The following is a 26,966-nucleotide window of genomic DNA, read 5'->3' on the forward strand; positions in this document are numbered from 1 at the left end:
GCGGACTCAAGGGTCCCAGGTTCGATTCCGGTCAAGGGCATGTACCTCAGTTGCGGGCACATCCCCAGTAGGGGGTGTGCAGGAGGCAGCTGATCGATGTTTCTCTCTCATCGATGTTTCTAACTCTCTATCCCTCTCTCTTCCTCTCTGTAAAAAAATCAATGAAATATATTTTTTAAAAAAATCGGAGGTTCTGTGACTTAAAAGGTTTATGAGCCTGGCCGTTGTGGCTCAGTGGTTAGGCATTGATCCATGAACCAGGAGGTCACATTTTGATTCCCGGTCAGGGCACACACCCGGGTTGCGGGCTCCATCCCCAGTGTGGGGCGTGCAGGAGTCAGGCAATCAATGATTCTCTCTCATCATTGATGTTTCTCTCTCTCTCTCTCTCTCTCCCTCTCCCCCTCTCTCTGAAATCAATAAAAACATTTTTTAAAAACAGGTTTATGAGTTTGAGCGCATACAGTTTGTAATGAGGGAGCAGCTGGAAATACACACATCAGACCCTGAGATTTGACCATCACTTCCTTGGGCCTCTTTACAGAGACAGGAAAGGCCTACATGGAGACTGCTGTGTGCAAGTATGACCAGGAACCTCGGTGGGAGAGAGCCTTACGTGGCAGCCTGTGCATGTCTGACGATGAGTCAAATAGCACGCTCTCCTGAGGCCTTATCGGCTACTCGGCTTTTAGCTAGAGGCTGAAAGAAGCGTGTGTGAGTGATTCCAGCGAGGAGTTCTGCAAGCCCGGCCACACAGGCGCACACGCGTGTACACACACACACACACACACACACACACACACACGCCCATTCCAATACAGTGAGGCCATTAACAATTAAAAACCTTATGAGGGCAAACAAAATAAATATTCTAGGACCCAAAGCCCATAGTAATAAGTCATCAGGTTTGGCTTTAAACATCCTGGCTGTCTAGGATAAAGAGAAACATATGAGAGTAATTTTCATTGTTTGACCTCAGAGGTACCCCAGTTCTTGAGGGATGACACACTGTTCCCCCTGGAACCGGGATCTGCACTGGGTGTAGTGGGGCTGGAGAGTAGACTCCAGGCCCCAGGATGGCTTAGTGGGAATGGCAGAGGTTTCCTAACATGGCTGTTTTTTGCACTGGCTCTCGGTACACGTGGAAGCGGTAATGCTGAGGCATAGCTCAGTGAGGGTGTTTGTGCAAGGGGTCGGGGGGGAGAGGGAGGGCTAGAAGTGAGGAATGGAGGTCTCAGCCTGTGGTTGGCATCGCCTTGGTGCCAGGGGTGGGGCGGGTGGAGTGACTGTAGCCCCATGTTTCAAAGATCAGTTTACCTCCATGGGGTTTCTTCGGTGAGGCTGTGATGGCCCAAAGCTCGAGGCTGGCATTCTCTGGCAAGAAGCTGGAATGAAGACGCTTTTGAGTTGCTACAAAAGTAGATACAGTGTCCATGCACTTTAGCACCCATACCCTTCGTCTTTCCTTTTCAGCTGTCATTGGCATTCAGTAGTATTTTGTATTGGTTTCATGTGTACAGCAAAGTGGTTAGACAGTCATACATTGCAAAGTGACCCCCCAATATTTCCAGTCCCCACCTGGCACCGTACACAGTTATTACAGTGTTACTGGTTATGTCCCCTGTGCTCTTCATCATCCCCAGGACTGACTGTGTAACTACCAATTTGTACTTCTTACCCTCTTCACCGTTTTATCCAGCCCTCCAACCCCGCTTCCCTCTGGCAGCATCAGTCTGCTCTCTGTATCTGAGTGTATTTCTATTTTGTTTGCTAGTTTATTTTGTCTTTTGGATTCCACACATAAGTGCAATCATATGGTATTATCTTTCTCTGATGTATGTCACTCAGCACAGTACCCTCTACCTCTATCCATGCTGTCTCAAATGGTGCTATTAGACCACCTTCTTACACCACATACAGAATAAACCCAAAATGAATTAAAGACTTACATGTCAACACCCATAAACTTTGGATACTGAATGTATACTGTGGATTCCCATTATGTTCTGGAGACAAAAGGACATGGGGTTTTATTCTCTACCCTGCCATCCATTCCCTAGCTTCCCACCCCCTCAACCTCCATAATTTTGGGTCTGGGACTTCCTCCCGTCTCCCCCGTTCCCCTTCTTTAATTGGCTCTTTGGATGTTGCACTGGAGGCCAGGGTGTGGAGTTCCGTGCATGCCAGGCTGGGGCGCCTGGAGGAAGTTCTTTCAGACAGCCTCGCATACCCAAAACACCTGGTGTGAATGGCCGTCTCCCAGTCCTGTTTGCCAGTCTTGTTTAAGGCAGAGCCGTGGTCTCTGCCAGAGAGGATGCATGTTACGGTCCAGTGCTGAACCCCATTTCAGACCCAGCTCCGGGAGTGGGGGCAAAGGCCCACCTATTTAGGCTCATGCCATTCCTTTTGTACGTGTTCCTTTGGTGCTGTTTCTGAGAGGAAGTGTCATTTTACTTTCAGTTGTTACCAGGCGAGTGAAGCAATGCCCAGGAGTTCACTCACCGCCCTGGGGTGGCAGTGGGGTCTCCCTAGAGCTCTCACAGTGAATTAACCGCAGGTCTGGTAGGTACTCTGCCTGTGTGTTGCTTCTGGAATTTTCCCCCATTCAGAAGCGGGATCACCTGTCAGCGGCAGGAGTCGGGTGACGCTGGCAAACATGCTTACAGGCATGTGCACCGTCTACTCCCCCCTGCGTGCAGGGACGCTCTGTGGTAGCATCCTCCGCTCTCCGCACCGTCCTCTCGTCTCAGGGACACCCGCCTTGCCTACAGGGCCAAGTCGCCAGGGATGTCCAGGGCCCGCTCTGCCCCCCTGCACACAGCAGGTCTTTATCTGGTTTCTGGCCTGAAGATGTAGGAACCTTATTGGCCCTGGAATGTAAAGGTGAGCTTCAAGGTCACCTGTGTCCTCTCCTTTCTTCTGGATCGTAATCCCACCAAACTAGACCCCCCGGGCCTCCAAACGAAGACTTCTGAGATTCTCCTTGGCATAATGATGGGGGTTAACTTTCGCTGTTTCCTTTTTTTTTTTTTTTTTTCCTTTGTGAACCGTCTCCCCAGCACGTCATCCGAGCCCAGCGGGCCATCAACAACGAAATGGCGCATCAGCTGTACGTGCTGCAGGTGCTCACCTTTAACCTCCTGGAGGACAGGATGATGACCAAGATGGACCCCCAGGACCAGGTGAGTGCTCACTGCCCGGCAGCGAAGGCACACGGAGGTGAGAATGTGTCGTGGGCTACTCCGAAACCAGGAGATTTTAGCAATGATATGATTGATTTATTACCATCTCAGAACTTGGGGGAATGGATTTAAATTTTAGGTGAATCTAGGATGGGAACATAATAAATGGATTATTTCATTATGCGTCAAATACATGCATATTCTTCCTGTCTTCGATCAGCCAGCTTGACATCACATGGCCATTGGCTGTGGCCCTTGACCCCGGTACCCTCAATGTAATGGCTTCGGTCAAGTTCCCAGACAACAGGGGCCAATGGGAGCTCTGTGTGACCTGAGCCTGCAGGTGGAGGAAGCGGTTTCCACTCTCCAGTGCTCAGTCTGGAGCTGGGGGCCCAGGTCACCCCTGCTTTCGGGGCTCGCACGGGTGCTGGAGGGCTACTTGCTGTCGTTCTCCCCGGCCTCTGGCTGTTGTGCACGGAAGGTCGTGTCGCCCTCCAGCAGGCCGGGCGGACTTCAGGGCGTGAGGCAGAGTCCGGGGAGCAGCTGGGAGCCCTGCTGGCGCACATTTGCGGCTTCAGCAGCTCTGGAGCGGAACTCTCCTCCTCGGCCTGGGAGGGCCTGATGGGTCGCAGATGTGCCTGCACATGTGGAGTGTGCGACCGCCCCGGCTTCCTGCGTGGCGCGGGGCCATGCGACTGAGCGCGATGGGGAGGCTGGGGTGTTCCTCTCGGGTGGGACTGTCATTCACCACTTCTGGGGAGGGGGGCAGGCGTGTGAATGCGAACAGCCTCCCTGTTCCGAAACCCTGCCCTTCATTTATTTAAAACCTCCTTTTTATTATGGTAAAATACACATAAAACCTACCCTTTTATTTTTATTTTATTTTTAAAAAATACATTTTTACTGATTTCATAGGAAAAGGGAGAGGGAGAGAGAGAGAAATATCAATGATGAGAGAGAATCATTGATTGGTTGCCTCCTACACACCCCACACCAGGGATCAAGCCTGCAACCCAGGCATGTGCCTTGACCAGGAATCAAACTGTGACCTCCTGGTTCATAGGTCAACACTGAGCCACTCCAGCCGGGCCATTTTCCCCACTTTAAAGTGTTTCTTTCTACAAAGGCACTTCGGAGTGGAGTCAGGGATTCCTCATCGTCGGAATGCTGTTCCTAAACTCTGTGCCTCTCACTGTGCTGCCCTCAGTACGTCACCCCTGCGTCCTCGAATGTGGCTTCCTCCAGTCACGCCTTCCATCGTGCTGGGGGCTCCTTTAAGGACTCCAGACACTGGACAGATGTTCTCCCAGTGACGTGGCCGGGGAGCGCTGTGGCAGAGAGCCAGGATGGCCCCGAAAGCGAGGGGCAGGCGAGGAGGAGGTGCAGAGCCCACACTCACAGCACCCCTGTCTTTATCCGTCGCCGTCGCCCCTGGATGCAGTGATTCCGGGGGCCTAGGGAACGGCCGCGTTCGCCATGCCCCACAATGAAAGCAGCTCTGTTCTCTTCTCCCCCGACACCCCACAGGCTCAGAGGGACATCATATTTGAACTTCGAAGAATCGCTTTTGACGCGGAGCCCGAGCCCAACGCCAGCAGCGGCAGCATGGAGAAGCGCAAGTCCATGTACACGCGGGACTACAAGAAACTCGGCTTCATCGTAAGTGCGCCCGGCCCCGCGAGGCCTGTCCTTCCAGCCCGGCCTGACCTCAGCCGCAGCTGACGTCCCTCCGAGCGTGTGGTCCGCTTGCGCCTTAGAATCATTTTCACATTTTCCAGATGTTTTGCTGGTTTAAGCAGGATCACGTGCAAATCCCTGCTGGCTGCAGCGACGTGGAATAACTTGCACAAGTGTGACTAATACGGAGCGTGTTTATCCAGCTCTGATTAAGTGTAACCGCACGCGGTGGGCCCGGAGGCCCCGCGACCTCATTCAAGCTTCATGAGGCGCTTAGGGCTCTATCTGGAATGAGGGGGCGATGGCGACCGGGGGACGGGTGGAATCACTGGGTTAGAGATTGGGTTACTCACACCCATCATTTCATATCAGAATCGAACTGAAAGTGTCCTGAAATTCAAGCACAAGGAAATCAATCGATGTAAGAGACAATTTCCTAAAAGTTTTGTCTTGCTGCAAATGCTAACAAGACATCTCCGAGATTTGTCTCTTTTCCACTTTGCAAATCAGAACACAGCTTGAGCCGAGCGTGAATCTGCCTCACTCCCGAGTTTGCCACCAGCAAGGTTCTGCGCGGCCTTGGGCTGATTGAGCTCAAAGTCTGCAGATGTGAAGCTGGGTTTCCATCTTGCCCTCCATCATAAATGACAAAAAATGAGAATTGGGCTGTAGTGATTATCAATCATCAGGCGTTATTTGATAATTGCAAGGGCTACTTCCTTGAACACACACACACACACACACACACACACACACACACACGTTGATGTTTATGTACATTGATGTCATGCTTTATGCATTGTTTGGGAAACCTCGTCTTTCGTGGGAACGTTCTTTGCTCTTCATTTCAGTTCACGGGTGCTGGTTTCATTACTGAGCAGTTTTTCATTAGTTGGATGTAGTACCGTTCATTAGCCAAGCCCTCTTTCTGAGTGTTTCAATGCTTTGAAATTGCCATCAAGTCTGTAATGAACATCGGTGCTGCCCATTTCTGCACGTCCATGAGCGTACTATCAGGATAAATGGGTGGGACCGTCGTTGATACGGTGCATGTTTATAAGGCTTCCGATGTTACCGGATTGCTTTGGGTATTTTCCACCTTAACCAGCAGTGGCTCAGAGTGATGATGTTTTTGAAACTCTGCGATGATGTCTGCTAAACTTAAAAAAACTTCTAACAGCCTGAGTTGCTGTTTTCATGGTGGTAGTCTTAGCGCATCCTTTCTCATCGGAATACTTTCAAATGTTGCCTTCACCTCTGCCACGTGCTTGGCAGAAGTATCCCATCATTTCTATTCCACCAGATCCTGTCTCTTAACTGTGACATTGCATTCGATCTTTCAGATGAGTCTCGTATGTTTTTATTTTAAAGTTTAGCAGCCAGTTTCTGACTGGTGGGCCGAGCGAGAGTGTCCTGCGCCAGCCGGGTGTGTGGATGATCAGGTGTGTGGATGATCGGGCGTGTGGGCGGCCTTGGCCCTGCTCTCACCTACCTGCTTGTTGGCAGGGCCCGTTTTCCAGGGATTTAGCCAAGGGAATGTGGGTGCGGCTCACATTCTACCTCACCCCCCGGGTCTTCCAAGTCGCACCTTTGTGTGTTGAGTAAGGTGTTTCCAAATCACCAGGGAAGCTTTGCAAACTCACCCCATCCTTCTCCCCCTTAACTCATGTCACGGCCAGGGCACGTGCATTCCAATGCCCCAGTCATTCCGCATGTCCCGGCGGGAGGTGCGCCTGAGTGATGCCATTTCACCTGCCTCCTTCAGCTGCACCCTGGATTTCCGGCGCGTTTATACCACGTGGAAAAATGCAAAATTCTAGCTCTTTACACCGACAGCTTCCTACCCCCAGATCTTCTTGTGTCTCTACCCCAGTCCGGTGGTTTTTGCGGGGGCAGCTGGATCCCAGAACGTGTGCAGCGTCATTTCTCCTTCTGCCCGTGTGTGAGGGACAGAGAAGGAGGGATGCACGTGGTGGGGACTCGGGCTGTCACGGGGTCTGGGATTATTTCGGGTCTCTAAGAGAGCAGGGGTGGGGTAGGAAGCCCCTCCTCCTCACGCCCTGGTCCTGTGTGAAGTCACCGAGTTCCGGGAGGCAGCGTGGGCAGCTCACGTGCCTTCACATGACTGTTCTCTCCCCACAGCCCGTGTTTCTTCGTCTTATTCTCAGCGTCCCCTGAGTGTTCTGTTTCATAAGTATTTCATGAAAAACAATGCATGTTTTTAAAAACTGGAAGTTAATTTGAGGTACTTCTAAGGCCTTCGCCATGTCTGAGGCCTCCTCTCTCAGGGCTTGAAAAGTGATTTTAGAAAAAGCAAGGGCCCTGGGCAGAGAGTAACCAAGAGAGTGTTGGTTTCCCTTACTTTCCTTGGTTCTCTTTTTCAGTTTCATTGTTTAGTCTCTTCCGTGAGCGAGTTGGGAAGTTGGAAAGATTAGCAATGATTTCTAATTCCAGCGCTCTGACCCACAGAGGTTTGTGCTGTTGAACACGTGGGGCCAACCAGAAATAGACAAGCCTCAGTGGGGGAACCACGGGCTGACGGCGCCACCTGGAGGCCGCCTTGCAGCAGCGCTGGGAGCTGGGCTCAGTGTCCTGCCCCGAAAGCTCCCTGCTGTGGGCAGAGCTCTGTGCTCCCACATCAGGAAGGGCCTGGCCTGTTAACTCCTTACGCACTCCTCCCTGCCGGCTCCGTCAGCAGCATCTGAGGTTTGGATAATCTTTGGAAATGTTGAACAACAAGTGTGGGAGTTGAGTGGGCCTAGATTTTAATTCTGTCTTTCCTACTTACAAGCCTGGACCAGCTTCCCCTTGTATTTTATGTTGTGGAGACGGCTTTTCCCCTCAAATCTCATGAACCGACCTCTCCAGCTTCACACTTTTCTCCTGCAGCGTCCTCTCTCCAAGGAGTGAGCTAACCCTGGGGACCCAAGATATCAAAGCACGAGAAAAAAAAAATAGAAAGGATTAATACAGATTGACGTTCAGATTTTTAAAGGGTTTTCCTGCCTTCTTGAGTGACAGGAGATAATTATGCATCACTACGCCAGTGTAATTATGCATCTTTACAGATGCAATGCTTGCTGTCACTTACTTTGTTTTTTCTGCAAAACAGATGGCAGGGGATGAGGTGAGATGCGTATTTAGACATTGCTTCCTCCATCTCCATCCTGGTCCCTGGTCCCAGCCCACAGAGGAAGCATCTTAGTCTAAAAGCTACTAGAGGTCAGCCGTCACTGTGAGGCTGTGGCATCACGATAAAGCTCGGGCCCTGGACGCGGGTTGCCCAGGGTTGATTGCTGGCTCTCCCGCTCCCAGCCTGAGTGCCCTGGGCAAGTTACTTGACATTTTCATGTCTCAGTTTCTTCATCTTTAAATGGGCATAAAGGTTATCTTTATCAATAGGTTTGTTGTGTGGATTAAATTAGTAGGTACTTGTAAATCATACAGAACACTGCCTGGCACATAGGAAGCAGACCCTGAGTTTAGATGATGATGACGTGATGGTTACTCTTCATGTTGTTACTGGAACATTGCCCAGTGCCTGGTGACTCTGAGACAGACAGTGATGGGGGATGGTGGGAGCTGTAAGAGGCCCCAGGAGGATAGTGAGAAAACACAGGGTTCAGAGGAACCCTTAAAGATGAAAGAAAGGTGTGTGCTTGGGAACCGGCAGATAATTTGTCCTGGCCAGTGTTGCTGGGGAGAGAGAGGTGGAGCTGGCTTTGCGAGTGCAGATTGAGGGGCAGGTTACAGAGATTTTTACATTCAAAGGAGTTTGGAATACAGTCGTTCCTCGTTATTCACCGAGTCCATATTGCACATTCACCCATTCACTGACATGTATTTGTAACCCACAGATCAGTTGTTGGCGCTGTCCTAGTCGTTTGCAGACACTCGCAGAGTGGCAAACAACGAGAGTTGCCCGACAGGCACAGGGGTCGGACAAGACGACACTCCGCCTTCTTGTCTCAGCTCTCCCGTGTCCTCCTCACAGCCGGGCCAGGGCCACGTTGTTGGGAATCTTGCGCTCAGGGTTGGTGATGTTGCAGTTTGGTCCCCGAGCCTCGTGCCGAAGCGCTGGCCAGTGTCCCGCGTGCCCAGGGCTGTGCAGTGCCTCGTGGAGGAACTGTGTGTTAGGTGAGCTGAGTTCAGACACGAGTTACAGCGCTGTTGCCTCGAGGTCAGTGTTAATGAATCAACAACGTATGGTCAGTGAAGGCCTTTGTGGAGAAACCGTGTAAAGCCAGGTCTGTCTGATCTGTTGACGGAAATCTGTGCCTGGAGGCTCAGAGGGCCCAGCCTTGTCTTTCCCCGGAAGCGGTGCCCCAGGGCCCGATCGTGCAGGGTGATGGTGACTCGTAGAGCGTGGCTACAGGCAACAAGGAGAGGGGCCGCATTAGCAGTCCCCGGGAGCTCTCGGGAAGGGGCAGGGGTAAGCCATGGGGAAGAGGATCCGGCTGCCTAGGCCCTAGCCACGCGTCCTGTTTGTGACAAGCGGGGAGAATAAGCCAACTTCACTGGCTCTCGGGCATGTGGGACGTGCTCAGGGCAGTCTGAGTTACTGTTCTACCATGAAAGTTTCTTTAAAATCACTCCACACAGAAGAGAACTCAGCCTGTAGTGGGTGTGGCTTATGTTTCTGCATTCTTCCTACCAGAACTTACTCATAATGTCTTGTCACTGAGAATGAGATTTGGTTTCTTGAAGTCCAAAGACAGCATCTATAATAATAAAAGCGTAATACGCTAATTAGACCGGACATCCTTCCGGACGTCCTTCCTCTGGACAAAGCCGCAGCGGGCGGGGGCCGGGGCCAAGGCCCTTGCACTAATTTCGTGCATCGGGCGTCTAGTTAGTAAGAATCTAGAATCTGTGTATGTGGATCACAGAGAGTAAAATATGACATTTACCTCATTTGAATAGTGTCCCTCTGCTGCTCGCCCCCTCCCCATTCACAACAAGGCGTGGCTACAGGAAACCACAGAGTAAAGAAGATTTTTAATAAAGGAAATTACTTTTCCCCCCATGAATGGTTTGATAATCCAGATAGTATTCAAACCAAGCACTTTGCTTTCACACAGTTAAAATCTGACCCATACACAGTAGTTCATGGAAGCAGAAGGGCACCTAATGTTTTTAAACGGTCACTCGCTGAAATTCTCTAAGTTGGAGCCCCACAAGTGGGAGGGCTCAGTGTGGGCGGGGCTCTGCCAGGAAGCTCTGGCCAGTCGTAGCCAGTGCGCCCAGCCCAGCCATCCCTTCCAGGGACCCTCGGGAGCATTTGGTGAAGGCTTAGCAGTGACCGAGACCCCTGCCCTGTCAGTCCCCATGAACTCATGTGCCTGTTCCCGGAACTGGATCTTCTGTTTTCTGCCTCATTTTCGCTGTGCTCTGGTACTATCTGATCAGACACCCACTTCCCCGCCTGCGATACAAAGCCCCAGTTCTAATCTCTTCTAGTCTTGCTCCATCGCCATGTAACTGGGGGAGAAATCCCAGTCATTAGTGACGCTGGAGCAGAATCAGCCACCAGATGGCGCCAAACCACAGCCTTTGACTTCCAACCAGACCCGCTGAGCTCAGAGGACCAGCCAGGGTGACACGCAGGCTCATCAGCCAGCAGAGGGTGAAGTTGAAGGAAGAAGACAGGGGCCTTGGGAGCCCCGCAGGGGGGCTCTGTAGCCTCCATCTAGGCCCAGGCCACAGGGGCTGGGAGCATCTGCAGTGTCCAGCGGGCCTCCCTGCTAAGGAGACAGACGTGCCTGCTGCTCTTGGCTGACGAGTTCTTACCTAGTCCCCACATCTCCTGGCTCGTCCCAGTTACCTTTCCTCAGGCTGTCCTGACAGTCCTGTGTATGGGGCCGCATCTGTACATCTGGTACTTTCTTCTGTTGTAACATGGAAACAGGAAAGAACGCACTGGAACGGGGAAATCCACATGAATATGGACAGTAGAGACCACCACATTTTGGGGGAGTGACAAGATGCACAATGAAATTATGTGACGGCAGTGACCTGGACGGAAGGAGGTGTATGGCGTCTAAGGGAACTGGCGTTGGGACGTGGGACCACGCTGTCTGGGGAAATCAGCTGATTCTTGACGTGTATTTCCCGTGAGTAGAGCCTTTAGAAGCAAGTTCAGCTCTTTGTTCTCTCAGCACCCACTTCTGGAGTTCTGTGTTCAGAGGTGTCGTTGAGACTGCTGTCTTGATGGTGGGGGTATTTGAGCCTCTTGAGCATTTTTCCTTTCATCTCTGCCTTTCCTTTCCTCGCCAGGGATTCTGAAGGGGGAAGCAGCGGAGGGAGGGCATGGCGGGAGGCTCCCTGCTGTCCCTGGGCAGTCCACACAGAAACTCTCAGGCCTTTGTGTGGTTCACTCCCTCGATTGGTAGGTGAGTGCCACGCCTTCCCAAATGACTCCTCCCACACGGAGTCCTGTGGGTCACGCCTTCCCGATGACTCCTCCCACACGCTGTCCTGTGGGTCATGTCTTCCCGATAACTCCTCCCACATGGTGTCCTGTGGGTCATGTCTTCCCGATGACTCCTCCCACACGGAGTCCTGTGGGCCACGCCTTCCCGATGACTCCTCCCACACGGAGTCCTGTGGGTCACGCCTTCCCGATGGCTCCTCCCACACGCTGTCCTGTGGGTCATGTCTTCCCGATAACTCCTCCCACATGGTGTCCTGTGGGTCATGTCTTCCCAATGACTCCTCCCACATGCTGTCCTGTGGGTCACGCCTTCCCGATGACTCCTCCCACACGCTGTCCTGTGGGTCACGCCTTCCCAATGACTCCTCCCACACGCTGTCCTGTGGGTCACGCCTTCCCGATGGCTCCTCCCACACGCTGTCCTGTGGGTCATGTCTTCCCAATGACTCCTCCCACATGCTGTCCTGTGGGTCACGCCTTCCCAATGACTCCTCCCACATGGTGTCCTGTGGGTCACGCCTTCCCGATGACTCCTCCCACACGGAGTCCTGTGGGTCACATCTTCCCGATGATTCCTCCCACACGGAGTCCTGTGGGTCACATCTTCCCGATGACTTCTCCCACATGCTGTCCTGGGGTCATGTCTTCCCAATGACTCCTCCCACACAGTGTCCTGTGGGTCACGCCTTCCCGATGACTCCTCCCACACGCTGTCCTGTGGGTCACGTCTTCCCAATGACTCCTCCCACATGGTGTCCTGCACTGACACGTCCAGGTGGGCTCTGCTGGGTCTTTCCTGGATGTTTTTGGTTCAGTGATAACCAGGCCCGGCCTCCATGTACTGTCTTCTCATCTCCGTGATCATAATTGAGCGTTGTTCTCCCCTCGCCTTTTCTCCTGTAATGAATTTTATCTCTAGGCCCAATTTCTCAGGGATAACTATTAGAAACCGAGTGAGGAGACGGGTTCCTGCACTCCCTGTCTTCGCCACTCTTGTCCTGCTCAGCACCTGTGGTTTCCCTGAGGTTCATGCATCCCCTGTTAGAGCTGAATTCGTTTTCTGGTCACTAGGGGGTGCTCCTAAAAAGGCATGGGTGATAGTTACTATCGAGGCTAAAGGGGTTTATAAATTTACTAGAAGCCCATTGCATGAATCTGTGCACCGGTGGGGTCCCTTGGCCTGGCCTGTGCCCTCTCGCAATCCGGAACCCCTCGGGGGATGTCAGATAGCCAGTTTCGGCCCGATCCCTGCAGGCCCGATCCAGACAGGAGGGACCCCAATACTGTGCGTTGAGCATCTGTCCCCTGGTGGTCAGTGCGCATCATAGTGATCCGTCGACCGGTCGTTTGGTCACTTAGGCTTTTATATAGATAAGGAGCTGCTCTCTTGTGCTTAAGAAGGTGGAGTGCTTATTGGGGGTAATTTTAAATAAGGTTTAGAAGAACCCTGCCCCAGCTAAAATTTCCCACCTCCCATTTTTGGCTTAAAAAACCCACAAAATTTATCCTCATTAAAACATGGCTGTGTCCCTGGCTGTGTGGCTCCCCTACACCAAAGGCTTGGGGTTCCATTCCTGGTCAGGGCACATACCTAGGTTGAGGGTTCAGTCCCAGGTAGGGACGCATGCAGGAGGCAACCAATCTCTCCCTACCCTCACTCTCTCTCCCTTCCTCTCTCAAAAATAAATTTATAAAGTCAATAATAAAAACATATCCTTAGGTGAGGATTAAAAACAAACATGGCTGTGTCAGAAAGAGGCAACTTATTCAAGAGTGTTAATTATTTTTTAAAATATTTTTTTATTGATTTCAGAGAGGATAGGAGAGGGCTAGAGAGATAGAGACATTGATGAGAGAGAGATATCGATCAACTGCCTCCTGCATGCCCCACACTGGGGACCAAGCCCAGCCCGCAACCTGGGCATGTGCTGACTGGGAATCGAACCATGACCTCCTGGTTTATAGGTCGATGCTCAACCACTGAGCCACGCTGGCCAGGCAAGAGTGTTGATATTAACCTCAGTGTGTAGTGCACACCTCTTGGCATTCTTCCTTTGTACCCAGAACTCTGGAGCTGACGGGCGCCATCCAGCAGGTGCAAGGTGATGCGTAGGGGACATGGACATTGTAACGTGTAAACAAGCCTGTTTCATTTGAGACTAACAGCTTAGACAAGCACGCCTGTGGGCGGACTCCCCAGGTTTGCAGGCCGGCTCCGTGCTGTGTGGCCTTGGACAATGTACCTGACCTTTCTGTGCTTCAGTCTCTGCATTAACAAGGCGGGTACAGTAGCAGAGCTCACCCAACCTTGTTATGGACATGAATGGGTTAATAGATGCCACGCTCCTAGAAACCCGCCTGGCACCGAGACAGTTCTAGTAAATTCTGACTCGGGCCATTGCCATTGGGATCTGGTGGCTGTGATGAGCCTGGGTCTGCGTGTCCCCCTGGATGATGGGACCACGTCCTTCTCCATAACCAGCTGGGTCAGAGCAGAAACAGGAGCTTCAACATGGGTGCTCACCCTGGGGGCCGCCAGGCCAGAGCCCGTGGGTTCTAGATAATTCCAGAGCTCAGCAGGGCAGGCACTGACACCCCCAAGGGCCTTCGTAAGGAGGCAGTGGTTCCTTTTCCTTCTGCCTTTCTGCTGCTCAGGAGCTAGCCCGGGCCCATCGCTATCTCAGTCAGTCCTAAGGGTCCTGCTGTCACAGGCCCCGCCCGTGGGCATTTGCTGAAGGGGGGCGCTCAGAGCCTCAGCATAAATCAAGGAGAGCCCGCCCTCCGCTGCAGAAAGCACTGTCCGTGGGCGGCTCCACCTGCATACAACCCTCCTGCTGCCCCGGGCCCGGCGGTGTCAGGGCCCAGGTGCCCGATGGGCTGTGAACACGGCCCGGCTTCTTCCTGTGCCTTGCTGCCGCTGCCCAGCTTCGGGGTTCTGCCCTGTGAGCCCATATTCCGTATCCGAGGCGACCTGGGGTCAGTGCTGGCTCCTCTGGGCCTCGGCAGGAGGGGCAGCGGCCGGTTCAGGCCCCTGGAAGGACACGGCCAGCCACCAGCTCCGGGAAGGGGGCCGCCGTCTGTCTTTATCCTCTGACCTGAGCCTTTTTGTTCTTTTCCTTCCCCCCAAAATGTCACCGTTGGGCAGTGCGTCACATGGCTCTGCATTGGGTGACGCGACCTCGGGCGAGGAGGTGTCGGCAGGCGCGGCGCACCTGGACCGGGCCATCCCGGGCCCGGGAGGAAGGAGGCGCTGAGCCGGGCGCTGGCTTCAGGGCGTGGGTTTCTAATTCTGGGCCTGGCATTTCGTCTGTGGGAAGACTGTCAAAGCCTCCCCAGGGGCAGGGACAGACACCAGTCTGAGAATAGCGCGCTTATGCAAGAACTGTCCCCGCCGAGGCGTCTTGGCGCACCCCCTGGCTTGTGCATTGTGAAGGGGAGAGGCAGGGCCAGGCAGTTCTCCGTGAACTTGGGGAACCTGCAGCTCTCCATGGAGAGATGACTCTCCTGAAATGGTTCCAGGACAACTTAGAGGGGTAAGGGGTGCCTCCTAATCCTTGGCCTTTTCAGTATTCTTGTCCCTCTTCGAGTGCTTATCTAACTTTTAAACGAGATTTCTTCCTGCTAATCCAGTGAACTCTTCTCTGTTTTGAGAGGAGAGGGTGTTGTGAAGGATCAAAGCAAAGACACAGGAAGCTGCAGGGAGACTGGGATCCACCCCCTCCCCCAGGCCAGCACAGCCTCTGTTTAGCATATTTCCTCTGCTGCTTTCCCTTGAGCTCTGCTCTTTACCTGGATGAGGTGGGACGATCGATTTCTTATCACTTCCATGTGTCATCAGCAAACCTCAATGAAGTCATGGGTAGTGGCTACATCTCATTAAGTAATTGAACTATAATTCACTTAGGCGTTCTTCTGCATTCTTAAGGATTTAAAAACATATATTGCAAAAAAAAAAAAAAAGATTCAATGAACATATTGTGTAGAACTATTTGTCCCCATTTAGGATTATTTCCTTAGCAGAGATAATTAGGCTCCTGTCAAAACATAAGGACATATTTGAAACCTTCATTTAGAGTTTTATTTGCACTTTCTATTTTAAAATTCTTCCTGCTTTCCATGAATTGGGTTATTATTCATGTTGTTTCTCACCACCTTATTTGAATTCTTGTGTTTTTTAAATGAAGGATTCTAATTCTGAGAGTAGGGCATACTTGTTGCACAGAATTGGGAAACGTAGGTAACCAAGATGATTTCGATAAAAGTCAGCCTTATTCTCCTATAGACACGAAATGTTGTTATGATATTGGTGCATGTCTTTTCAGGTGTTTTCTAGTGGTTTGTGATGGACTGAAACATATTTAGAAGTGCCAACAGAAGCAGGTTGATGTGGGTGAACGTTTGAGTCTGGGTTTGCTATAATTTTACCCGATAGGAAGTACGGTTTCCCGGGCTGTTTTAGGGTTGTTGCCTTCACTGAGCAATTCATAGGGACCTACATCGACAGGTGTCTGTAGTTGTAATACTACTGCCTGGAGTCAGACCACCCCAGTGGCCAACAGAGAGTATCCCCAAACTCTGTCTCCCCACATCTTTGACCTCTGAACCACACATACATAGAGCAGACTCAAAGCAACCGAGCTAGACAACAGGTCTGAACAGCAGCCCAGACACAGTGTGCAGTTCAAGGCCAGACAAGAAAGTTACCGGATAAAACATCGGAGAGAAACAAGAGAATCCGGAATCTCCACAGCTTCACATTCATCATGTCTGGAACACAACCCCCAGTCCCCTAAAAGATGAAGAATGAAGACAAAAATCTATCAAATCCAATTCCAAGATGAGCCAGGCATTGAAACTAATGGACACGGAGTTTAAAACAACCAAGAAAACTACCCACAATGGAAAAAAAAGGCAAACTGTGTTTTTAACAAAGGAAATCTTAGCAGGAAAAATCAGAAGTCTCGGTAGGGAAATAAACACCATAGGAAAGGACCAAGTGGAAATTCTAGAAATGGAAAATACAGTTTCTGAAGTTCCCACTCTATATAACCTTTTGTAAATGCATTATTACTAGTATTACATATAAGAACAAAGGTGAGGGCCCGGCCAGTGTGGCTCAGTAGTTGAGCATCCACCCATGAACCAGGAGGTCAAGGTTTGATTCCCAGTTAAGGGCACATGCCCAGGTTTCGGCCTCGATCTCCAGTAGGCGGTGTGCAGGAGGCAGCTGATCAGTGATTCTCTCTCATCATTGATGTTTCTATCTCTCTCTCCCTCTCCCTTCCTTTCTCTGTAATCAATGAAAACATATATTTTTTAAAAAGAGCAAAGGTGAGGCATTTTGCTGTCATGTTATTACACCTTTACTGATGACATAGAAGCTGATAGGGAAATTCCATCCATCTTTTCACCTTCACCCCCTACTCTCCCTACCCTCGAGGGAGGACGGTTCTGGAGGGTGAGTGTCCAGCTCGGCCCCATGCCTTCCCTCCCGTGCCCCACCTGCACTGTGTGTGCATCCCCTCGGCCACTTTCCATAGAGCAGTTCCCAGTTCCCTCCTCACTCCTCTCCCCTGACGGCCCCTCAGCCAGGTCAGCTTCTGGGCCTTCCGAGTCTCCTTCCCTCACAGGAGTCGGGTGAAGGTGTCCCGAATAAATGAACAAAGCGTTCGGGTCCCCCAGTCCCCATTGCTGCCCCCTGCCCTTTGCTCCCCATTGCCCTGTCCTCACGGCTAACCCTGTAGGTGATCTGTAAGACACCACACTGGTTTCCGAAGCACCTGACTTCCCGGGTCCACGGGCACAGTGCTGGCCGTGTGGCTCTCTGGCCAGGCTTTCTTTGTGTGACGCACTTCGTGGCTGTAGACGTGAGAGTGCCCATCCCTTAGGCAGGCCTGTCCTTCCTCCTGGGCCCTCGGCTCCTGTGTTGGTGTCGTATGCCGCGCCAGCAGCTTCCCTTCCTTGGTTGGTCCTTCCGGGCAGCCTGTACATGTCCATGTCTGAAACATGCCCTTTTACGGGGCCACAGGTGTGCGCGTGCACACTGGCCGCTGCCCACACGCAGCCGTTCGTTGTGTTCTAAACCCAGCTTCCGTGCGGTGGCCCTTCGTGGCATTCATTTTGTGGGGCTTTGAAGAAAAATGGAAAGAAAGTATCCTCCGTGGTAGCCTCTTTCTGGCTCACCACCCCGGGGAGAGAGAACGAGGGATGCTCGTGTCCTTGTCCCGTGCCAGGGCCTCTCCTCGGCTTTGACACGCTCTCCGCCCCCATCTTCACAGCCAGCTTGTGACATAGATGTGCCAACCCCTCCCCCCGCCCCCGGTTTCACGTCTGAAGATGCTGAGGGTGAAGACTGAGGTGGCCCCGGGATTCGGTGGTGATTTTGTCTCGTGCCCAGGCCGCTGCATCCCTCTGACACGGAGATGGAGGAACTCAGGAATGCAGATGAGAAAGGGGGCCAGAGCCAGAGGCCTTTAGCTGCCTGGGGAATGACTTTCAACCTTTCCCACGGTGAAGGCGCAGGGGGGTCCCCTGTTAGACACACCCCGCCTGTGGCCCAAGGGCTGTCAGACGCTGCCCCCTTCTCCCTCACTCTCAGGGAGCACTGGAGTGCGGTAGCTGTGGGGTTGTTACATGAAGTGCCCCGACAGGATTGGCCAGCGTGTAAAGCACCGTGCATGAGAGGCATGGCCCATGTGAACTGCCCAGAGGGCGAGAAGCTCCTCTTTACTGTGCTGCGCTGCTTGCCTCGCCTGCCACCAGGGGGCAGCATCTTCACACAGTTTCCTACCTACTGGCCATGGGGGAATGGGCAGTGCCTCCTCAAAGCTCAGCCCAAACCCTGTCCCTCTTCACTTCTTATCCTCTGAGCCTGGGAAAAGTGAATGTAAACCAGTGTTGAGCGGTTCTTTTTGTTGGAGGAGGAGGGCAGTGAGAGGGAGGAACTACACCTTGTATGTTGGCCTACACATGAAAACACTGATTCTTTATGTGAACGGGTGTGTTGTGTGTATGCACAGGTCTTTCTGCTACTGAGAGTACCCATGCCCTTGCCAGGGCTGCGATGCTCAATGTACGTCTCACCCATAAGTTAAACCTTATTTTCCTAAAGACACAGGGCGGTGATTGGAAAGCTCTTTATGGAAGACCTACCGTCCAGAGTGCTGGCTTCAGTCAGCTGACCTGCCTTCACACCCCAGTATAGGCTCTTCGAGGCTGTGTGACCTCGGGCAAATTACGTAACCTCGCTGCGCACCACGTCCTCGCTGCAGCACGAGGATTGACATGCATTCCTGCTGTCTTTCATCCAACAGGTGGTTTTTGAGGCTGCTTTCGCAGTGGAACTTGGCATTGTGCTCTGGGTGTCAGGACCTCTATGTATGCCTCCCAGTTCCGCTTCCTATCGGGGGGCCTCTAGCTCCTGGAAGGCTGTGTTTCTGTCAGAGCCCTGGCCGACTCAGGGTGAAAACCTGGGAGACGGAGTCGAGATTACTTAAGCTGTGAAGAGTGACTTGGGAGTCATCCCCAGCGTCTTGGGGAACAGCCCCCCAGGGCGGTGGGGCCGCTTCCTAGTGAAAGGCTGCAGGATGCAGGGCTGCCGTGCGGTGTCCTGATGAAAGAGGCTGCAGACAGGGCGCTATGGGCGTGATTTCAGGGTGCCGCCTCGGGGTCTCGGGCAGACTCGGTTACGTGGCGGGAAGCTGGGTTCCATCTCACTGTGGTGGTGACCTCCCCTCGCCGTGGAATGAACAGGCCGTCCCCACGGAGGGAGTGCCGATCCCGGGCCGGCGCCTGGAGCGTGGCTCAGCCAGGGGACGTGGGGGGCACGGGCAGGCCCGGGCGTCTGTGACATTGCAGCTCAGCGCCTGGTGCTGGGTCATGAGAACGCTGACGTGGTCCCCAGACAGCTGCTCAGACAGATGGCGGATGGGCTCTGAAGCCGGGCTGACGTGTCCACAGCCCGGGCACACCGACCCCTTTCTCTTCACGCCAGCATCTGGGCTGGCTGTTTAGGGGGAAAGCAACAGACATTTCAATTCGTTTTCCAGCCAAAGCTATTGTGGGGCTCGGTTTTTGGTGGTTAAACTAGACATCTACATAGAATTCCCCCAACCCCGACCCCCTTGAGCAAGGATTTGTCTGGTGAAGTGGGTTTAGCTCCCCTGAGGAGGTCCCAGTGGGCCCATCCTTCTGCTGGCTTCCTGTTGCAGATGGATTAACAAAAACCAAGCTGACTGCCAGGCACACTCATAGGCAAAAAGAAGCGGGAGGGGATTGAGCACGGAACGGTTAATACTCATTTGCTTGAGATGCATAAAATAAATCGAATGGGGAGGGGCACAGACAGAAGATTTAACACCCCGCCCCCAATCATGGTTTCCTTTACCAATTAAGGAAGTCAGCGCGTGGATCAGACAGCAGCGGTGAGTGGCAGCGACCTTCCAGTCATCACTTAGGTGTTGCGCAGACACAAGCCAGATGGCATGGTTTCACCAGAAGACGGGCAGACAGGACCCTGCTGTCAGTCAGTAATCCCTGGAGTCCCCGGAGGCTGGGCAGGGCCCCCCTCCCCGCCGCTGCGGTTCATCTTCATTCAACAGGAAAGCCCACGGAGCAGGTGCTGTGGTGTGCACCGGGGTTTGGGTGGGTTCTCAGAGGAGCCCACAGGAGAGAGAGGCCCCCGTACAAGGCAGACTTTCTCTTCTCTAAATGAGTCTCGGGCTTAGCAAGCCGACGCTGAGGAAGGAGCTGCCTCCATGGCTCAGCTGTTGTGAATACGGCCCAGGGGCGTCCCTCACCTGCCTGACGAAGGCCCTGAAAGGGTAGGGAGAGGAGTGGCTGGTCTTGGTGCTGTGTTTTGGTTACAGGTCCGAGAGGAAGTGGAATGAGGATGCGTTACAGTGTCTCACTCAGCCTCTCTTATGCAAAAAGAAATGCCAAGAAAGCACTTACTAGATATTGAGAGTCAAGTTCTTTTCCAAAATATCACAAGTGGCTCAGAAAAGGATTTCAGCATGAAACACTCTTTGTTTTTAATCAAAATATAGACAATTCTCTCTCTACTCTCAAATCCTTTATAGTTTAAAAGGAGAGGAGACACAGAAATGAAGTCGGCAGGAAAAGTCATCCAAAATTAAAGCTCTCCACATGCAGTAGGCTTCTCTTATCCTCTGGATGTTATACTCGCTCTAAGTCCCAGGAACGTGGCTCCCTCTTCGAGAAGTTTCTTACAGGATGGCCGCTGGAGGCTCTTTTAATTGTCCAATGACTTGTCTCTTCTTTGGTGAAAATGCGTTTTCCTAAATGACGAGTTTTTGTTTAAACCATATCTTCACTGAAATATTGAACAGATGGATATTGCAAAATTCAAAAGATACAAAAGGAAAAAAATGATAAAGTGTTCCCTTCACCCTTTCTCCTCCCCCAGAAGCAAACACTGTCCCTGGTTTCAGGACTTTTAGTCTTTGCTCTGGATCCCATTGGGTTCAGGAGCCGATTTGCTGTGTGTAGCTTCTGATGCTTGGTGCTCTTCATTGGTTCCCGTCGGCGTGAAGTGGATCAGAGAGAAAGCAAGGTGTGCGCATAGTGAGGAAGGAATGGCTACATGTAGCCAACAACACACGCTGACGCAGAAGTCTCCTGAGCAAGCTTCCTGCCCCTGTATCCACGTTTGTGCCCAAATGTCACCGTCCGAGATGCCAGTGATGGTGAACACGCGTTTTATGTTCAACTAAAAATCAAAAAACCTGAACTTCCTATTATTTAAGTATTTTTTCAAGTATTTTACTTATTAAATGAGCTCTGCTAGACTTCATGGTACCTCCTGTCACACCTGTAAACACATAGGAAGAAAGAGCCAGGCAAGTACGTTAGGTGAGTCTCACTTCTGAACCTCTAGCCATGGGGCCAGGCTCTTCCGGGTCACGTGCACCTCAGCTCCTCAGGGTCTGTGTTTTTGCAAACAGTTTAGTAACACGGTTTAAAAAGAACCTGAAAAGGAATGATGAGCCCTTGGTGCTGAGCTCCTAGAGGCCCCACTGCCCCGCTTTGCAGACTTAACACTCCGAGCATCGCTGGGCTGGGGAGGGGTGCCCCCGCCTGGTTGGCCCCCACCACAGACCCATAGCTACCCACACCCATGGTGTTGGGTGAACAACTGCTCTCCTGTTGTCTCAGGGTTTTATTTCAGACCCTGATCCTCATTCTTCTGTGTGATGCTGGTGCGTTTTAGAAAAATTGATTGGGGTGAAATCGGTCAATAAGATTATATAGGTGTCTGCCCTCTCAAAAGAAAATTACTTTGTGATTGATGTCCGCTGAGAACAATTGAAAGATGCTATTGATGGTGAAATTCGACATGAATGTAGAACTGTTAGGATATGAAGACCAGTGCACCTTCGAGTGGATGACAGATGAAATAGTAATTCCGAATCTCCTTAACTAAACTGGAATTTCTAGAACTGCTCACCTTCCAGGTGAGAGCGACCTTGAGATTGTGGGCGGTTGCAGTGCTCACCACTCAGAACCCTGAGCTTTGACACTCAGCGCTGAGATTTTGAAACGTCTCAGATTGTTAAGTGCGAACCTCCCTTCCTCAGTGTGCTCACAAATGTGGACATCCATTCTTTATCTAACACCCGAAGGCAGTCAGCTTGAGTATGTGAGTGGTGGGTTAAAAAGACTAATGAGTCAGCTATTTGGTTTACTCTAAGAAATGCAGAGTTAAGATTCAAGGTTGAGCCCTAACCGGTTTGGCTCAGTGGATAGAGCATTGGCCTGGGGACTGAAGGGTCCCAGGTTCGATTCCGGTCAAGGGCATGTACCTTGGTTGTGGACACATCTCCAGTGGGGGGTGTGCAGGAGGCAGCTGATAGATGTTTCTCTCTCATCAATGTTTCTAACTATCTCTCTCCCTTCCTCTCTGTAAAAAAACAATAAAATATACTTAAAAAAAAGATTCAAGGTTGATCTTCTAACTACAAAAGGGGAAAACAACCAAAAAATCTGTAGTTGCAACCCAACATGGCTCAAGCCACAGCTGTTTTCCCCTTATTTGAATGTGTAGTCAGTAGGTTCCTACGAAAAATTACTCATCCCTAGCCAGTCTCAGTTGGTTAGCACATTATCCCAGCACCAAGGTACGCACTTGATCCCTGGACAGAGCACACATAAGAAACAATCAATGAAGAAACAATCAATGAGTGCATAAATAAGTGCAACAACCAATCTCTCTCTCTCTCTCTCTCTCTCTCTCTCTCTCTCTCTCTCTCTCCATTTCTCTCTCTCTAAAACCAATTTAAAATATTATTCAAAAGTGGAGAAAATAAAGTAAAATGTCTGGTGGCACATCCACTAAGTGTCATGTTGGAACAAATAAAAAGAAATAGGTTTTACCAAGGATTACTCAGTTCTCCAGGGATTAAATCATGTTGGACTTGGTTGTTCACTGTTATTCGAGCCTAGACCCTGGGAAGCAATGGTTCGCATGTAGATCTTTCCCTGATCGGCGGTCCAGTAGGAAGCTCATTTCAAATGGCGCAGTGCTCTGAGGGACAGCAGCCAGCTGTGTAAGTAACCCAGGGATGGCATCCTAAAATTGTTGTTTGCAAATGCTGGTGATTTTTTCATTACAGAGTTGAGTAAATCTTTCATAAGAGCCCTATTTTTTGAGTTGTGTTTTCACATTTTTGAAAATCTTACTTGGTCAGGGTTTAAATTTCTGAAGTGAAGCAGAGCTCCGACCGGTCATTCTGAGAGGGGGTTGTGGACAGACGGGGGTGCTCAGTGGTTGTGCTTAGTAACCTGAGGGCATGGTGATGCATGTTGACCAAGTTCAAAGGCGGGTCCCAGAGGCTGTCCCTGAGCTGTCCTTTGATCCGTGATTCCAGGGTGATCTGCAAGTGATTCTATGATGGGATGAGACAGTTCTGGGAGTTGGAGAGGAGCTTGTGTAGGGAATTGTGGGATTCCAGGCGGAGCTGGAATTGGGTTCAGATCATGAACAGCCTGGGAGTGCAGGGGGACCTCGTGGGCGCAGATGTTTGTGTCTCCCCCAAAGTGCCAAGAGTGGGGTCTTCTAAGTTCTCTACCATCTGGGTAGTGGGTCCCTGGAGTCACCCCCCTTGTCCTTCAGGGAATATCTTAGTTCAGATTACCCTCTCACTTGACAGTTATTCTTTCCCTAGCCCAGTCCTTCATGCATCAGCCCCACTTCCCCCCCCCTCTCTCCTTGCTTCTCTCTGACTCTCCATCCATTAACAAATGCTCCCTGACTTGGGAGTGTGGAAGATGACGTCATTTTATACTGGGGTGTATATTTACTCGATTACTTTAAGGCTTTCTGCAATGCCTTGGTTGGCGGCAGCGTCACAGTCAATGCCAGTCAATGAGACACACACAGATGGGTGGAGAGAAAACTCCCGTGTATTTGAACATCGCATCGATCACCTTACCTAGTTACCGAAGCCGTCTTCCTGAGATGGTGATTAAAGTGCTTCCTCTCTGAAGTGGTTCAGGTCACCGCTTTTGCATTAACAGAATATTCCAGGTGCCGCATTAGCTTACGTAACTCAGTACCTGGAAGTCAGGTGAAATGTTGCTGAACTTATAAAAGAGCGAAAAATGAGAGATGCTACTGAGTCTTCTTTGCCAGAGTCTTTATAAATAGAACAAGGAACTGTCTGGGATGGGACTGAAATTTTCCATGTTTCAGTGCAGGCAGCTGCAGGAGGCAGGCTATCCCCAGGGTCTTCTGGTGACTTCTTTTTCCCCTGTATGCTTTTTTAAATTTTATTTTTGAAAGAAAGAAGCAGGAGGAGAGAGAGAGGGAGAGAGAGAGGGAGAGAGAGAGAGAGAGAGAGAGAGAGAGAGAGAGAGAGAGAGAGAGAGACACATCGATTGGCTGCCTCCTGCACCCCCCTTATTGGGGATCGAGCCCACAACCCGGGCGTGTGCCCTGACTGAGAACTGGACCGGCCACCTCTCGGTGCAGGGGACAGCCAGGTGAGCCACCCCACTGGCCGGGCAACTTGGCTTCTTTAATTAGCTGCTGTCTGGTCCTGGGGGGAGACAGTTTCGGAAGGAGCCCCTGAGCCCAATGCTGGTGAGCTCTGTGAGTAAGTCTGGGCTGAGAGGGGGCTGAGGAACTTGATCTTTGGGGCCTGAGAGAAGCCACACTTCAAACTGATGACACCGGAGCCGGGAATTCAAGGCCAGCGATGCCCTGCGGGGAACCAGGCCTAGAACCAGGACCAGGACTGCTGAGCTGGGAGCTTTGCAGAATGGAGCAGGAGACCCCTCCAGAGGGAGCGTGAACAACCCGCCGCTGCGATTCCCCGGGCTCACCTGGGGCCTGGCTCTGTTGACAGCGTTTTCTCTCCACCTTCCCCGCTGAAGTTCACAGCAGGCCCGTGAGAGAGGCGATGCACAGGGCTGCAGGTGAAGAAGCGGCTTTCAGAAAGGCCGTCTGTCCCTCCTAAGATACTCAAGATGGCACTGGATCCCGGGTGGTCGCTCCAAGCCTGGGCTGCTCGCCACCGGGCCCCCTCCCCTCCATGCACCTGCTTGCCCACCTGGTTAGCCAGGTGCTTTCCTGTGGAAGCCCTGGCCTGGTGGGAGGGACCAGGGCCTTCCTGCCATGCACGGTCAGTTGGCGCGGGGCCCAAGATCAGGCAGGTACCCTACACAGGGGTGGGCTTCTCGGGGCCTTTGGGGGCCAGCTGTTTTTCCTTTGAGCTGGTCCTTTCTCCCTTCCCACCCCTGTGAGGTTTGCAGAGGTCAGCAGGGCAGAGGGGCCCACGACTCCAGGGGGGCCTTGAGTCAGGAGTGAGGCCACTGCAAACTCCCCTTTCACCATCACATCTGCAGGGCCTGGGATTTGTCCGGGGAAGCCGTCAGGGTCTGCAAAGCCAGTACAGCGTTTACCCAGGGCAGTGCAGCACTGACGCTTGCAGGAGGGCCTCGGCTGTCCGGGAGCCGCCCTGGCATTTCCGTGTGAGTGGACATTTTCACGTGTCGTCCGCCCTTCTCGGCGTTGCCCTGAGGACCCGCGCTGGGAACAGGAGTCAGCTGGCTTTCCTGGGGAAGGGCCAGGTAGTAAATATTTTAGTTTCCGGGCCACGGGAGGAAGCAGCCCGGGCAGCATGTAAATGCACGGGCCCACAAAGCTTTCTCTGTGGACATCGACACTCAAATTAATGTAATTTTCATGTGTCACAGATCTTCTTCGGATTATTTAAAAAGGAATAATCTAAATGTATAAAGAAAACCCCATAAATTCCCAACTGTGCAGAAATAAGTGGCAGGCTGGATTTGGCCCCTGGGCAGTAATACCTCTAGCTCAGAGCAGTCCTTGGTGCCCAGGAGTGCTGTGGGTATCAGCTGCTCTTCCCATGATTAGGGGGTCACCATCCACGGCCCCCCACCTCCCAACCGAGAGGCCGCAGTGCTGGGCCTGGAGAAGCCCAGGCTGCGGCCTCTGACGTTCTGTGAGTTCATCTGCAGCAGCTGCGCCAGGATCAGCTCAGAGGTCACAAGGTCACAGGTCTCACCCCCAGGGCAGTGGTGGTCTCCTCCCCGAGGCGACCTGGGGGCTGTGCTGGCTGGAGGGCGTGGTGCCCATTGGGTCAGCAAGGTCTGCCCTGGGTGATGGGAGCACATGCTCTGGGTCCTATTTTTTTAATTCTTTTTTTATTGATTTCAGAGAGGAAGGGAGAGGGAGAAATAGAAACATCAATGATGAGAAAGAATGATTGATCAGCTGTCTCCTGCAAGCCCCATACTGGGGATGAGCCCGCAACCGGGCATGTGCCCTGATCGGGAATCAAACTGTGACCTCCTGGTTCATAGGTCAAAGCTCAACCACTGAGCCAGGCCGGCCGGGCATGCTCTGGGTCCTTTGATGGCCCTCTCACCTGTGTTCTTCCCCGAATGGGGGCAACGGGGAGACGAGGAACCCACTGTGCGTGACCTGGGCTGCTCACATCCTGTTCTCAAGTGACCAGAGGGGAGGAGGGGGTTCTGAGTGCAGTGGCAGGAAAAGGAACTGGGGGTGAAGGGAAGAAAGAGCCCACGTTGCGAGCATGAGCCTCGGGGCCCGGATTATTCCGAATCCTGCGGGGCTCAGCTGGCAGAAAAGGCGCAGATATCTTTATAAACCTTGACAGCATTACTTCATTATTCATGAAGGCTTAAAAAACATAACCAGCTTCATTTGAAAGGAGCTCATTCCCAAGGCCTTTCTTAATTGAGTTTGTATGGCAGTTCCTTGTGTTGACTACTAAATCAACATCCCGAATAAACAGCGTTTAAACTCATCCTTTCATTCAGCGCCCAGTCCCATCTCTGCTTCTTTCAGACACTGAAGCGAGAGTGGACCGGGTGCTCAGGACCCGTGCACACGGCATCGTTTCCACTGCCTTTTCTGACCTTTAAGAGTAACTTTAAAAAGCGCGTCATTTTTAACAAAGGAAATGTGCCCCAAATCCAGAATGTGCGGGTGAGATCTCCCATTGCGCGCAGCAGCTCTTTATGAGTGTGTGTGTGTGTGTGTGTGTGTGGGTGTGTGTGTGTGTGTGTCTGCACACTTCAAAGCTGTATTGTTGAGGCTTTGAACAACTCTCTTCTGAGACAGATGTACCTTGGGGGCAAGCATTGTTTTGTTTTCAGTTCTTCTT

General features: G+C 51.9%; 1 protein-coding gene across 2 annotated transcripts in view; it reads left to right on the forward strand.

The window, feature by feature from the left end:
* ELMO1 (engulfment and cell motility 1) overlaps positions 1-26,966 on the forward strand; it is a 401,111-nt gene that overhangs the window by 165,741 nt on the left and 208,404 nt on the right. For both annotated transcript variants that reach the window (XM_008147245.3, XM_008147253.3), the window contains 2 exons: positions 3,060-3,182; positions 4,710-4,841. In XM_008147245.3, coding sequence (XP_008145467.1) covers positions 3,060-3,182; positions 4,710-4,841 — 255 coding nt within the window. The remainder of the gene's footprint in view (positions 1-3,059; positions 3,183-4,709; positions 4,842-26,966) is intronic.

The sequence above is a fragment of the Eptesicus fuscus genome, chromosome 14, assembly GCF_027574615.1.
Source record: "Eptesicus fuscus isolate TK198812 chromosome 14, DD_ASM_mEF_20220401, whole genome shotgun sequence".
Lineage (NCBI taxonomy): Eukaryota > Metazoa > Chordata > Mammalia > Chiroptera > Vespertilionidae > Eptesicus > Eptesicus fuscus.